Raw genomic sequence first — 15,061 nt, forward strand, 5'->3', positions numbered from 1 at the left:
CATACTATTAATTTTAAGACCAAGCTAATTATGTGGCCCACACATAGAAAAACTTGCCTTATAAGTCAAGGCATATGTTCTACAAAGTCAACGCACATTGGAAGTCTTATACAACATTACCACATAGCTTCTAATTAGATAGTATATATAGAGACAAGAGTGAAGCCTTCTTCACTCTTGTCAACTCCTTTCTTTCTTCTAGTTTAGTTTGAAGAGTCTTAAGTTTTCTTGTCTTTTGGCAATAAGCTTTTCCAGTTTCTTTTAATATATGTACTTTCTTATTTCTATTTTGTCACTCTTTCTTTGACACAGATTTCATTGATTTATGCATCATCTTTTAATTCATGTCCTTGACAGATTGACAAGAGTACACTTACAGTATCAGAGCTTTGTCTTATCTTGATTAAGAGTGGATTACTCTTTTCTCATGATAAGACATAAGCATATTAGAAGTTATGGATTACCTTCTTCTAAACTGATATTGTTCTTAGTATTTTCTTTATCCTCAACTCCTTTCTTCTACTTAGCTTGAGTGGTATCAGATAGTTTTTTGAGTGTTATTATGGTAGAGCTTTTTGAAATGAAGAGTGTAATAGCACAAATGCAAGAGCAATCGAGGGAGTTGATGCTTGCAATGCATCAACTTAGCTTACCACCACAAGGATCAACAAGAATAGTAAGAAGTGAAGTTATAGATATGATTAAAGCTACTTCAACATCTGCACCAAATCATTTCCCTCCATCCATGGTAGAACATCTTTCAAGTATTAGAAAACTAAGAGTTGTACTGTCCAAGAAGTTTGATGGTATAAGATTTAAATTTCGAGAATTTATCAATCAAGTATAACTTGTGATTGAACTTCAACCTCAAAGCTATTTAACTCCAAGATCATAAATTAGATTTATTGATATACTTCTTTCAAATTCAACACTATTGTGGTTTTCATCTTTTTTTGAACAATAAGATCAAATATTGGATAATCTAGAGGTATTTTTGGCAAAATTTTGGTCCATATATGAAAAACATGATGCAACTCGTGTTCCAACCAATAAGATCCATATTTTGGGAGAAGATAATCGATATGTAACGTTATATGCTTCACAATTTTGACAACTTGCAACTGATATCAAGTGGGATGATGTTGCACTTATTAGCCAATTTCTCTATGGATTACAATATGAAGTAAAGAAATCGATGCTCAACTTTCTTGATCCTCAAACATTGAGTCAAGCAATTGACTTTGCTGTGAAATGCGACAATCGACTTTTTGAATTTTGATTTGAGAGATGTACAAATAGGTCTCAACGTTACTACAATTTGATGGCAATACCAATATCTCGTCAATACATATATTCAAAAGTAGAGGATATGCAAATCAATGTGGTATGTTTTAAACATCTTATCGAGCAAGAAAATATTCATTGTTATCAAGAAGGATTGTACTTATATTGTAGAGAACCTAAACACACTTCTCAACATTGTCTAAAGAAGCAACAAAATCACAAAATGAGGAGCACATCTGTCAAAAAAGACAATGTGTCAAAAAAAAATTTGTCCAGCTACAATAGGGACCGTGTGGCTGGAATCTTATACAATTTCTAATGAAGGTCCTATCTTCTCCTCAAAACCCTCTCTTTATTTTATAATAGATGTATATTTAGGACCTAATAATTATAAAGCCTCCGTCTTGATAGATTTAGGAGCTTCAGCTTATTTCTTAGATGTAGAATTTATTAAAAGTCATAAAATACCATTAGTACAAAAAATCAAACTTGTTCATCCAGAAGTCATAGATAGTTATTTGTTGTCTTTTGGAGATGTTACTCATAAAATAATTTCTATAGATGTAGCAATAAATGGTCATAGTAGTTGCGTAATCTTTAATATAATTAAATCTCTCGTCTAATCCAGTTATTTTAGGTTTATCATAGTTAAAAAAGTATAATTCTTACATAGATTGGATTTTTCGTACCCTTGACTTCTCTAAAAGTATAATTATGAGTGAAAGTAATCCAGTAGAAAGTCATAAGTCTAGTGCAATTAAACCTATGTTTGTAGGTGTAAGAACTTTCTTGCATGTTGCAAAAGAAGGATCACCTTGTGTCATTTATGCCACACCTATTTCTAATGATGCAAAGACTTCAAATGGCATTCTTAGCCAATATCAAGAATTTTAAAATGTATTTGAGAAGAAGAATGTGGATATTCTTTCAAAACATCATCCTTATGACTGCTCAATTGACCTTTAAGAAGGAGCACAACCGCCATTTGGACCAATCTATAATTTATCACAAAATGAATTGGCTGAACTCAAGGAATATATTCAAGAGAATCTGGCCAAGAATTTCATATGTCATTTCAAATCATCAGCAGGAGCTCCAATCTTATTTGTGATGAAGAAAGATGGATCATTGCAGATGTGTGATGATTATTGAGGACTCAATAAGATCACCATCAAGAATAGGTACCCTCTGCCTTTGATATCCAGACTTCTTGATCAATTGAATCAAGCTAAGATCTACACAAAAATAGATCTATATAGAGCATACAATCTAGTACATATTAAAAAAAGAAATGAATAGAAGACTATATTTTAAATTAGGTATGGATATTTTGAATACAATATCATGCTTTTTGGACTTACAAATACACCAGCAGCTTTTCAACATCTAATGAATGATGGTTTTTGAGAGTTTTTAGACCATTTTGTTATATGTTATGTGAACGACATCTTGATCTATTCTAAGAATACAGATGAACATGAACTTCATATTCGTCATGTGTTACAAAAATTAAGAGATGTAGGATTCTATGCCAAGATAAAAAAGTGTATATTCCACACTACTCAAGTCAACTTTTTAGGATACATCATTTCAAATGATGAACTTATGATGGATCCAAAAAAAATTCAAACAATTATAGATTGGAAGATTTCAAAAACGGTAAGAGATGTCCAATGCTTTTTGAGCTTTGTCAACTATTATTGAATCTTCATCAAAGACTTCTCTCAAGTTGCAACTCCACTTACACGCTTGACTTGCAAACACAAACTTGAGTGGAGTAAAGAAGTTAAAGCATCTTTTGAAACTTTGAAGTCAACCTTTATTTCTACACCAATCTTGTATCACATCAACTTTTTTGAGGCATTTTTTTATGGAAACAAAAACATTAGACTTTATTTTGGGTGTAATATTATGATAAATGGAAGCAAATGATAAATTCAATGTAGTAGCTTTTTATTCTAGAAAATTTTCAGCAGCCAAGATTAACTATGAAATCCACAACAAAGAACTTTTCGCAATTGTGGATTTATTTCAAGAATGGCATCATCATCTAGAAGGCGCTTCTAATCTAGTCAGTGTATATACGAATCACAAAAATCTCGAATACTTCATGTCAACACATATTTTAAATCATCGCCAAGCTCGTTGGAACATGTCCTTATCAAGATTTGATTTCAAGATCACATATCAACTCGGAAAACAACAAGGTTTGTCAAAGGTCCTTTCTAGAAGTTCTTATCTTGCACCAAAAGAAGGAGATGCATCTTTTTATTAGCAAAGAACAATTCTCTTCAAGCTAGAGCATTTTCATCTTTGAATAATGAAATGAAAGTTGACTGTTGATTCAATCTTTGTGAAACAAATCCAATCAAGTATGTCTTCTGATCTTCTTATTCTTAATATCAAGAATCTTTCTTTTAAGTTTCAAGATACTTCTAAGTTTGAGTTCAAAAACAACCTATTCTATTTCGAAGATTGATTATATGCTCCAAAAGGAGAAGCATGATTATGTGTTCTTCAAGCATGTCATGACTTTCTAGTACCAAGACATTTTGAATACAACAAGACTTTGAAGCTTATATCTAGAGATTTTTAGTGGCTACAAATGTGGAAGGATGTGAGAGACTTTGTTCAGTCATGTGACATTTTTTCAAGATCAAAAACTCCTTGTCATTGACCTTACAGATTTCTTCAACCATTACTTATTCCAAAATAATCATAGTCTTTTGTTACTATGGATTTCATCATGGATCTTTCAATCTTAGGTTCTTATGACTCTATATTTGTAATAGTAGATCGTTTTACTAAGATGGCACATTTTGTACCATATACAAAATCTATCATAGGTGAAAAAACAGCTAAGCTCTTTCTTGACAACATCTATCGCTATCATGGATTAACCAAAGATATTATATTGGATAGCAGAACTCAGTTTGTATCAAGAACTTGGCGGACTCTTTTCAAGATTCTAAAAGTGGATATAAAACTATCTTTGGCATTTTATCCTCAAAATGATGGAAAAATGGAGCGTATTAATCAAGTTTTGGAGTAGTATTTAAGATGTACCATCAACTACCAACAAGATGATTGGACAATTCTTTTGCCATTAACAGAGTTTGCTTATAATAACACAGTACATTCTTCTATAAAACAAACACCTTTCTTTGCCAATTATGGTTATCATCCACAACTTGATACTTTTGACTTTTCAAAAGCTGATAATCCTACAGGGAAAGATTTGGCAAATCATTTATCAGAGCTACATGCAACAATGAAGGCATAGTGAAAAGAAGCTCAAGAACAACAAAAGTTCAATGTAGATGTCTATCCAAAGGAACAATGACCATTCCACATGGGTGATAAGATATGATTACTTCGTTGTAATATCAAGACCACTTGTCCTTGTGATAAGTTGGATAATCGTAGACTTGGACCATTTTTTATTTCTGCACAAATCAATCTAATTGCATATCGTTTATATCTATTGGAATTAATGAAAATCCATCCAATATTCCACATGTCTCTTCTTAAACCATACAAGATAGTTGACATACCAAGAAGAAGAAGACAAGCTCCACTTCCTCCTATAGAAGTGGACAATATTGAAGAGTTCGAAGTAGAAGAAGTCCTAGATTCAAGGCGGTGTCAAAATAAATTAGAATAAGTTGTCCATTGGTGCGGATATGATATTAGTGAATGCATATGGGAGCCAATAAAGAATCTTAAAATGTAGCAAAGTTAGTGCAAGTTTTTCATTGACAACATCGATGAAAATCAAGATGAAAACCTTCATTATAAAAGAAACAAGATCTCAGCAAGATAACATTTTACTTTCAATCCTTGTTTGTAACTTCTTTATAGTTATGTTGTTAAGGAGATGGAGAACCAACAACTAGCGAATTCAATTAAAGAGCCTTTGTTTGCTGATCTGCCAGACCAAACATTGCAATTGTCATAACCTTCAAGATGATGCAATCGAGATGAAGATCTTCAAGAACAACATATTATTTCTTGAATAGATGGCGAGATACAATGCGTTTGATATCACAACGTTGAAAGAAACTCCAAATGTTTAGTAATTTTATTAGAAGTGGGGATAATTCTTGATGGTGTTCCATATATTTTATTTGAAAGAAGTTATGAAGGCCTCAACAACGATCAGATAACGAGGTGGTCTTCCCACCCTGATATAGAATATTATCAATGGTTGAAAGGCCCTATCAACCATCTTCAAAAAGAACGAAGATCTGAATATGTGGTGAATACAATTCATTGCACCAAAGATTTTCTCAACATATGATGACTGCTCTTTATAGAACCCGTCCCTAAGAGAGAAAGTAATGTCATGAACATACACATGTAAGTTAGTAATTATCTATATAAATAAGTAGAAGTAAGTAGAAGAAGATAAAAGCAAGTTAATTCTATAATATCTTCTATACCAGCTTCTTAGAAGCTTTGTAGACACTGTTTTGACTTTATAGGTGTCTTTAATTGACTTTTTGGATTAAAAACGTAGTCAACAAGTTGGCTATGTGCCACACATGTTGTTAGCTTGAAGATGTCACAGCCATAATCATGTAAGCTAATAATTACATATAAAAATAGGTAGAAGTAAATAAAAGTAGATAAAAGTAAGTTAATTCTATAATATTTAATATAAAAGCTTCCTAGAAACTTCTTAGACGCTGCTTTGACTTCATAGGTGTCTTTAATTGACTTTTTGGATTAGAAACGTAGTCAACAACTTGGCCATGTGCCACACATGTTGTTAGCTTGAAGATCAAGCTAACTATGTAGTCCACACATAGAAAAACTTGCCTTGTAAGTCAAGGCATGTGTCCTACAAAGTCAACACATATTGGAGGTCCTATAGAACGTCGCCACGTAGCCCCTAGTTAGATAGTATATATAGAGACAAGAGTGAAGGCTTCTTCACTCTTGTCAACTCCTTTCTTGCTTCTAGTCCAGGTTCAAGAGTCTTTAGTTTCTTGTCTTGTGGCAATAGCCAGTCTAGTTTCTCTTTTCAATATACATACTTATTATTCATATTTTGTTACTTTTCTTTGAGTGAAGGCTTACTTGTCTGAACTATTTTTTCATCGAGTTCTTGTCCTTGACAGATTGACAAGAGTGTACTTAGAATATCAGAGCTTTTTTTTTCTTGAGTAAGAGTGGATTACCCCTTTCTCTTGACAAGGCATAAGCGTATTAGAAGTTTGCGGATTACCCACTTCTAAACTGATATTGTTCTTAGTATCTTCTTTGTTATCAAGTCTTTCTTTTCTTTTGTCTTGAGCAGTATCAAACAAATTTTTCTTCTTAGTGTCATTATGGCAAAGCTTGTTGAAATGAAGAATGCCATGGCACAAATGCTCGAGCAAATGAGGGAGTTAATGCTTGCAATGCATCAACTCAATTCACCAACACAGAAAAGAACAAGAATAGCAGAAAGTGGGGATATAGAGATGATCGGAGCTGCTTCAACATCTACAACAAATCACGTTCCTTCTCCAATTGTACAACACCCTATAAGCACTAGAGAACCAAGAATTGCCTTACCTGAGAAATTTGATGGTACGAGATCAAAGTTTCGAGGATTCATCAATCAAGTACAATTGGCAATTGAACTTCAACCGCAAAGCTATCCAACTCCAGGATCACAAGTCAGGTTTATTGGCACTCTACTTTCTGGTTCTGTATTATCGTGGTTTTCGTCTTTTCTTGAACAATGAAATCTAATATTGGACAATTTGGAAGCTTTTTTGGTGGAGTTTCGATCTATGTATGGTGAACACGATGCAACTCGTGTTGCAACAAATAAGATCCGAATTCTGCGACAAGGAAATCGCTCAGTAACAGTGTATACTTCACAATTTTGACAACTTACAATTGACATCAAGTGGGATGATGCTGCACTCATTAGTCAATTTCTTTATGGATTGCAATACGAAGTAAAGAAATTGATGCTCAACTTACCTGATCCTCAAACTTTGAGTCAAGCAATCGATTTTGCGGTAAAATGTGATAATCGACTTTTCGAATTTCGATTCGAGAATCATTCATGGAAACTTCAACGTTATTACTCAATGGCAACATCAACATCTTTGCCAAACGTACATTCGGAAGTAAAAGACATGCAAATTGACGCGGTACGTTTTAAATCCCTAACTGAGCAAGAAAAGATTCGTCGTCGTCAAAAAGGATTATGTTTATATTGCGGAGAACCTAAGCACACTGCTCAACATTGTCCAAAGAAATGACGCAACTATAAAATGAGGGGTACGACGGTCAAAGAAGACAACATGTCAGAAAACGGATTCGTCCAGCTACAATAGGAACCATGCAGCTGGAACCTTGTACAATTCCTAATGAAGGTCCTATCCTCTCCTCAGAACCCTCTCCTTGTTTTATAATAGACTTATATTTAGGACCTAAGAATTACAAAGCCTCTGCTTTATTAGATTCGGGAGCCTCAACATGTTTTTTAGATGAACAATTTGTTAAAAGTCGTAAAATACCCTTTGTACAGAAACCTAAACCAGTACATGTAGAAGTCATAGATGGTCGTCCCTTGTCTTCTGGAGATGTCACTCATGAAACTCATCCTATAAAAGTAACAATAGACGGTCATGATAGCTACATAGCTTTTAACATAATTAAATCTCCGTCCAATCCAGTTATTTTAGGTTTATCCTCGCTAGAAAAATATAACCCTCGAATAGATTAGAATTCACGTAAACTTGACTTTTCCCAGAGCGTTATTAATAGTTCTACCAACCAAGTAAAAAATTATAAGTCTAGTATAGTAAAACCCGTACTGATAGGTGCAAAAGCATTTATACACGCAGCAAAAGAAGGATCAACTTTTGCTATTTATGCTGCACCTATTTCTGAAAACGTAAAGACTTCAAGTGGCATTCCAAGTCAATATCAGGAGTATCAAGACGTTTTTGAGAAAAAGAATGTAGATATTCTTCCTGAGCATCGCCCATATGATTGTTCAATCGACCTCAAGGAAAGAACTCAGCCACCATTTGGACCAATTTACAGTTTATCGCAAGATGAGATGGCTGAACTCAAGACATATATTGACGAGAATTTAGTGAAGAATTTCATACGCCATTCAAAATCTCCAGCAGGAACTCCAATTCTATTCGTAAAAAAAAAAGATGGATCTTTACGAATGTGTGTTGATTATCGAGGACTCAACAAGATCACAATCAAGAACAGGTATCCATTACCTTTGATATCAGGACTCCTTGACCAGTTGAATCAAGCTAAGATCTATACAAAAATAGATCTAAGAGGAGCATATAATCTAGTACGGATCAAAGAAGGAGATGAATGGAAGACTTCGTTTCGAACCAAGTATGGACATTTCAAATATAATGTCATGCCCTTTGGACTCACGAATGCACCAGCTGCTTTTCAACATCTCATGAATGATGTATTTCGTGAATTCTTAGACAATTTTGTCGTCTGCTATCTAGACGATATCTTGATCTATTCTAAGAACGTCGAAGAACATGAAATACATGTTCGTCAAGTATTACAAAAACTTAGAGATGCAGGATTGTATGCCAAGATGGAAAAGTTTGTATTTCACACTACTCAAGTTAACTTTTTAGGATACATCATTTCAAATGATAGTCTCATGATGGATTCTAAGAAAGTCCAAACAATCATGGATTGGAAGATTCCAAGGACAGTAAGAGATGTCCAATGTTTCTTGGGATTTGCCAATTACTATCGGATCTTCATCAAAGATTTCTCATGAGTTGCAGCTCCACTTACACGCTTGACTAGTAAAGATAAATTCCAATGGAATCAAGAAGCGGAAGTAGTATTTGAAGCCTTGAAGACATTGTTTGTCTCTGCACCAGTCTTATATCGTGTTGACTTTTCCAAGGCATTTTTTATGGAAACAGATGCATCAGATTTTGCCTTGGGTGCAGTTTTATCACAAATGGGAACAGATGACAAACTTCATCCGATAGCTTTTCATTCAAGAAAATTCTCAGCAACCGAGATCAATTATGAGATCCACGATAAAAAACTTCTTGCGATCGTGGATTCCTTTCAAGAATGGCATCATTATCTAGAAGGCGCTTATAGTCCAGTCACTGTATATACAGATCACAAAAACCTCGAGTATTTCATATCAGCATGCGTGTTGAATCGTTGTCAAGCTCGTTGGAGTATGTCTTTGTCAAGATTCGAGTTCATTATCACTTATCGGCCAGGAAAACAACAAGGTTTGTCTGTTGCCCTATCTAGACGTTCTTATTTTGTACCAAAAGAAGGAGATGCAGCTTTTGAGCAACAAAGAACGGTCCTCTTGAAACCGGAGCAATTTCATCTCCGAGCAATGAAATCAACATTGACTGTTGATTCAACTTTTCTCAAGCAAATCCAGTCCAGTATGTCCTCAGACCCTCTTGTTTATGATATCGAGAATAATTCTTCCAAGTCTCATGATCATTCTAAATTCGAGTTCAAGAATAATCTATTATATTTTGAAGGACGCCTATATGTTCCAAAAGGAGAAGCACGTTTACGTGTTCTTCAAGCACGTCATGACTTTCCAATAGCAGGGCACTTTGGATATAATAAGACTTTGGAACTCATATCAAGAGATTTTTGGTGGCCACAAATGTGGAAGTCAGTCAAAGACTTTGTACAATCATGTGATATTTGTTCAAGATCAAAAATTCCTCGTCATCGACCTTACGGACTTCTTCAGCCATTACCTATACCAAAACAACCATGGTCTTCTGTTTCTATGGATTTCATCACAGATCTTCCAAGCTCAAGATCTTATGATTCTATATTTGTGATAGTAGATCGTTTCACCAAGATGGCACATTTTGTGCCATGTACAAAATCTATCACAGGTGAAGAAACAGCTAAGCTTTTCATTGATAATATCTATCGCTATCATGGATTACCTAAAGATATCATATCGGATAAGGGAACTCAATTTGTGTCAAGATTTTGGAGGACCCTTTTCAAGATTTTAAAAGTGGACATAAAGCTATCTTCGGCTTTCCATCCTCAAACTGATGGACAAACAGAGCGCGTAAACCAAGTCTTGGAGCAATATTTAAGGTGTACTATCAACTACCAACAAGATGATTGGACAACCCTTCTGCCATTGGCAGAGTTTGCTTATAATAATACGGTACATTCTTCCACACAACAAACACCTTTCTTTGCCAATTATGGCTATCATCCACGACTTGATACTTTTGATTTTTCAAAAGTTGATAATCCTGCAGCAGAAGATATGACAAATCGGTTGTCAGAGTTACATGCAATAATGAAGACGCAATTGAAGGAAGCTCAAGAATGACAAAAGATAAACGCAGATCTATATCGTAAGGAGCAACCACAACTCAACGTGGGTGATAAGGTATGGCTACTTCGTTGCAATATCAAGACTACTCGACCTTGTGACAAGTTGGACTATCGTAGGCTTGGCCCCTTTTCTGTTTCTGAACAGATCAACCTAGTTGCATATCGGTTACATCTACTGGAGTCAATGAAGATCCATCCTGTAATCCACGTGTCTCTTCTTGAACCATATAAGACAGTGGATATACAAGGAAGAAGACAAATGCCACCGCCTCCTATAGAAGTAGATAATAATGAAGAATTTGAGGTGGAAGAGATATTATACTCAAGGCGGCGCCAAAATAAGCTGGAATATCTTGTTCATTGGCGCGGATATGATATTAGTGAATGCACATGGGAGCCATCTAGGAATCTAGCAAATGCATCAGCTAAAGTCAAAGTTTTTCATCAACGACATCCATCAAAACCAAGATGAAAATCTCTCTTATAAAAGAGATAAGATTGAGGCAAGATAACATTCAATTTCCTATCCTTGTTTGTAACTTCTTTGCATTTGTGACGCTAATTAGATGGAGAGCCAACAACCAGCGGATTCAACTCAAGAACCTTCGTTTGCTGACCTACCGGACGAGACATTACGATTGTCACAACCTTCAAGACGACGCAATCAAGATGAAGATCTTCAAGAACGACATGTTCTTCCTCGAATAGATGGTGAGATACAACGCGTTTGGTATCACGATTTGGGAAGGGACTCCCGATGTTTGGTGATTTTGCTAGAAGTAGGAACAACTCTTGATGGTGTTCCAAATATTCTATTCGAAGGAAGTTACGAAGGCCTCAACAATGATCAAATAACTGGGTGGTCTTCCCGCCATGGTATGGGATACTACCGATGGTTGAGAGGCCCTATCAATCATCTTCGAAGAGAACAGAGATCAGAGTATGTGGCGAATACAATTCGTCGCATCATAGATTTCCTCAACATATGATGACCGCTCCTCGTGGAACTCGTCTCTAGAAGGGGGGGTAATGTCACGGCCATAATCATATAAGCTAATAATTACATATAGAAATAGGTAGAAGTAAGTAAAAGTAGATAAAAGTAAGTTAATTCTATAATATTTAATATAAAAGCTTCCTAGAAACTTCATAGACGCTGCTTTGACTTCATAGGTGTCTTTAATTGACTTTTTGGATTAGAAACGTGGTCAACAAGTTGGCCATGTGCCACACATGTTGTTAGCTTGAAGATCAAGCTAACTATGTGGCCCACACGTAGAAAAACTTGCCTTGTAAGTCAAGGCATGTGTCCTACAAAGTCAACACATATTGGAGGTCCTATAAAACGTCGCCGCGTAGCCCCTAGTTAGATAGTATATATAGAGACAAGAGTGAAGGCTTCTTCACTCTTGTCAACTCCTTTCTTGCTTCTAGTCCAGGTTCAAGAGTCTTTAGTTTCTTGTCTTATGGCAATAGCCAGTCTAGTTTCTCTTTTCAATATACATACTTATTATTCATATTTTGTTACTTTTCTTTGAGTGAAGGCTTACTTGTCTGAACTGTTTTTTCATCGAGTTCTTGTCCTTGACAGAAGACCAAGCTAATTATATGGCGCACACATAAAAAAAACTTGCCTTATAAGTTAAAGCATATGTCCTACAAAGTCAACACACATTGGAAGTCCTATAGAACATCACCACGTAGCTCTTAGTTAGATAGTATATATAGAGACAAGAGTGAAGCCTTCTTCACTCTTGTCAACTCCTTTCTTGTTTCTAGTTTAGTTTGAAGAGTCTCAAGTTTTCTTGTCTTTTGGCAATAAGCTTTTCCAGTTTCTTTTAATATATGTACTTCCTTATTTCTATTTTGTCACTCCTTCTTTGATATGGATTTCATTGGTTTATGCATCATCTTTTAGTTCATGTCCTTGACACTCAATATTATAATGAATTGTATTGATTGCATTTTAAGAATGTTTAATTGATTCAAATAATAATTTAATTGCATAGAAACAATGATTAAGCATCTTGAAGCATAGTTTGCAATTTTAAGTCTACATTTTAAATGTCCATTTAAACATATACTATCACATTGTTTTTTTTTAAGTTTATTCTGATCTTTTTGTTATAAAACTAATTTATTTGCCATCTCATGATTTACTTGATATGCTTTTCTACCTTAGTTTCTCAGAACTATTCCACATCTTCTTCTATTTTGTATAAATACAGATTTTTGATCCAAGAAAAAAACATAGAAATAAAAAAATACAAATTATTTTTTCTAATACTTCTACTTCGATTAAAATCACAATTGACATCAGCATTAGTTCCCACAATTAACTTACATATTCATTTACCTATTCAAATCCCACTAAATGTTTCAACTTAATTTGTGACACAACTTGTATTTTTTTCAAAAGCAAGGAGATTAAATTCTAAATTCCCACACATTAAATAAAAATCAACTCAATCAATAATAATAGCGTAAAGTAGAAGAATGGATTGTATTAGAATATTACCCACTACAAATTACAAAATTACACCTATGCCTTTAAAATCGCTTTACATTTTGGACATAAACCACAAGGAACTTTAAAGGACAAGCTGAGAGCACCACATTCACAGTCCATGCGGCAAAATCAAACAACACGGAGACTTAATCCGGGTATTAATAGTAGCGACAAAAAAGCAAGAATTAGGGTTTGGGGCGCATGGGAATGCCCAAGCCCTACAATACCATCGCTCCCCACGAAAACCGTCTCTTTCAGCATTTCATTGCTGCTCTGCCTTGCAAGCCCAGCACGCAGCCATGTCGCACAGGAAATTCGAGCACCCCAGGCACGGGTCTCTGGGATTCCTGCCCCGGAAGAGAGCGGCGAGGTCGCGTGGTAAGGTGAAGACCTTCCCGAAAGATGTGGCCTCGAAGGAGCCGCACTTGACTTCGTTCCTTGGGTACAAGGCTGGTATGACTCACATCGTGCGCGAGGTGGAGAAGCCTGGGTCTAAGCTGCACAAGAAGGAGACATGCGAGGCCGTGACCATCGTGGAGACGCCTCCCATGGTGGTGGTGGGTTTGGTGGCGTACATCAAGACCCCGCGCGGTTTGAGGTCGCTGAACACGGTGTGGGCTCAGCACTTGAGCGACGAGGTGAAGAGGCGGTTCTACAAGAACTGGTACAAGTCGAAGAAGAAAGCGTTCTCGAAGTACAGCAAGAGGTACGAGAGCGAGGAGGGGAAGAAGGATGTGGAGTCGGAGCTGGAGAGGATGAAGAAGTACGCGAGCGTGATCCGTGTGCTGGCGCACACGCAGGTGAGGAAGCTGAAGGGCATCAAGCAGAAGAAGGCGCATTTGGCAGAGATTCAGGTGAACGGCGGGAGCATCGCGGCGAAGGTGGACTTCGGGTACAAGCTGTTCGAGAAGGAGGTGCCGGTGGACTCGGTGTTCAGGAAGGACGAGATGATCGACATCATCGGTGTGACCCGGGGTCACGGGTACGAGGGCGTGGTGACGCGGTGGGGAGTGACTCGTCTGCCGAGGAAGACTCACAGGGGTCTTCGGAAGGTGGCGTGTATCGGAGCATGGCATCCGGCGCGAGTGTCGTTCACGGTGGCTCGGGCGGGACAGAACGGGTACCATCACAGGACGGAGATGAACAAGAAGGTGTACAAGGTGGGGAAAGTGGCGGACAAGCAGTCGTTTTCGGCGTCGACAGAGTTCGACGTGACGGAGAAGGAGATCACGCCGATGGGCGGGTTCGCACATTACGGTATCGTGAGGGAGGATTATTTGATGATCAAGGGAGGAGTGATGGGACCGAAGAAGAGGGTGATAACACTTCGTCAGAGTCTGTACAAGCAGGTGTCTCGAAGTGCATTGGAGGACATCAAGCTGAAGTTCATCGACACATCGTCGAAGTTCGGACACGGGCGGTTCCAGACATCGCTTGAGAAGGCGAAGGTGTACGGTAAGGTGAAGACAGCAGCATGAGGGACATGTTGAAAACCTGGTAATTGAAAGGTAGCGCGGTTTATTCAGTTTTAGGGTATAATTGAATTTAGGGTTTCAACCCTGTAACTGCCCTATTGACTTGAATCTGAAAAGTCATAATTCGTTCACCTTGAAGTTCGCCCACGTTTGCAATGGCTTTTCACGGGTCTTTAAAGTGATGATATTCTTTTATCCTTGTCATGCTTGGACCCATCATGTCCTTGGTGTTTACAAACTATTTCTAAGAAATTCTCACTTCATCTGTTTTTCCTAGTATGTCTTGTTCTGTGGAATTGAACGTTGAATGACCAATGTGACGTGGGATTGCGGCGAAGCCTGCCTTTCTGATCGTAGGTTACCTTTCTCGTTTGAAATGTGTTCTGGTTTGTGTGAAAGCAATAATCAATCTGTTCAGTATATTATTTCATTT

At 36.7% G+C, this 15,061-nt stretch overlaps 1 protein-coding gene across 1 annotated transcript; it reads left to right on the forward strand.

Annotated features, from left to right (window-relative positions):
• The first annotated feature begins 13,128 nt into the window (after positions 1-13,128).
• LOC112282385 (large ribosomal subunit protein uL3) lies at positions 13,129-14,759 on the forward strand. Its single transcript, XM_024519912.3, has one exon. The coding sequence runs from the start codon at positions 13,453-13,455 to the stop codon at positions 14,629-14,631; it is 1,179 nt and encodes a 392-aa protein (XP_024375680.1). The 5' UTR covers positions 13,129-13,452; the 3' UTR covers positions 14,632-14,759.
• Positions 14,760-15,061: the final 302 nt, after the last annotated feature.

This window comes from Physcomitrium patens, chromosome 5 (genome assembly GCF_059467195.1).
Source record: "Physcomitrium patens ecotype Gransden chromosome 5, ASM5946719v1, whole genome shotgun sequence".
Classification (NCBI taxonomy): Eukaryota; Viridiplantae; Streptophyta; class Bryopsida; order Funariales; family Funariaceae; genus Physcomitrium; species Physcomitrium patens.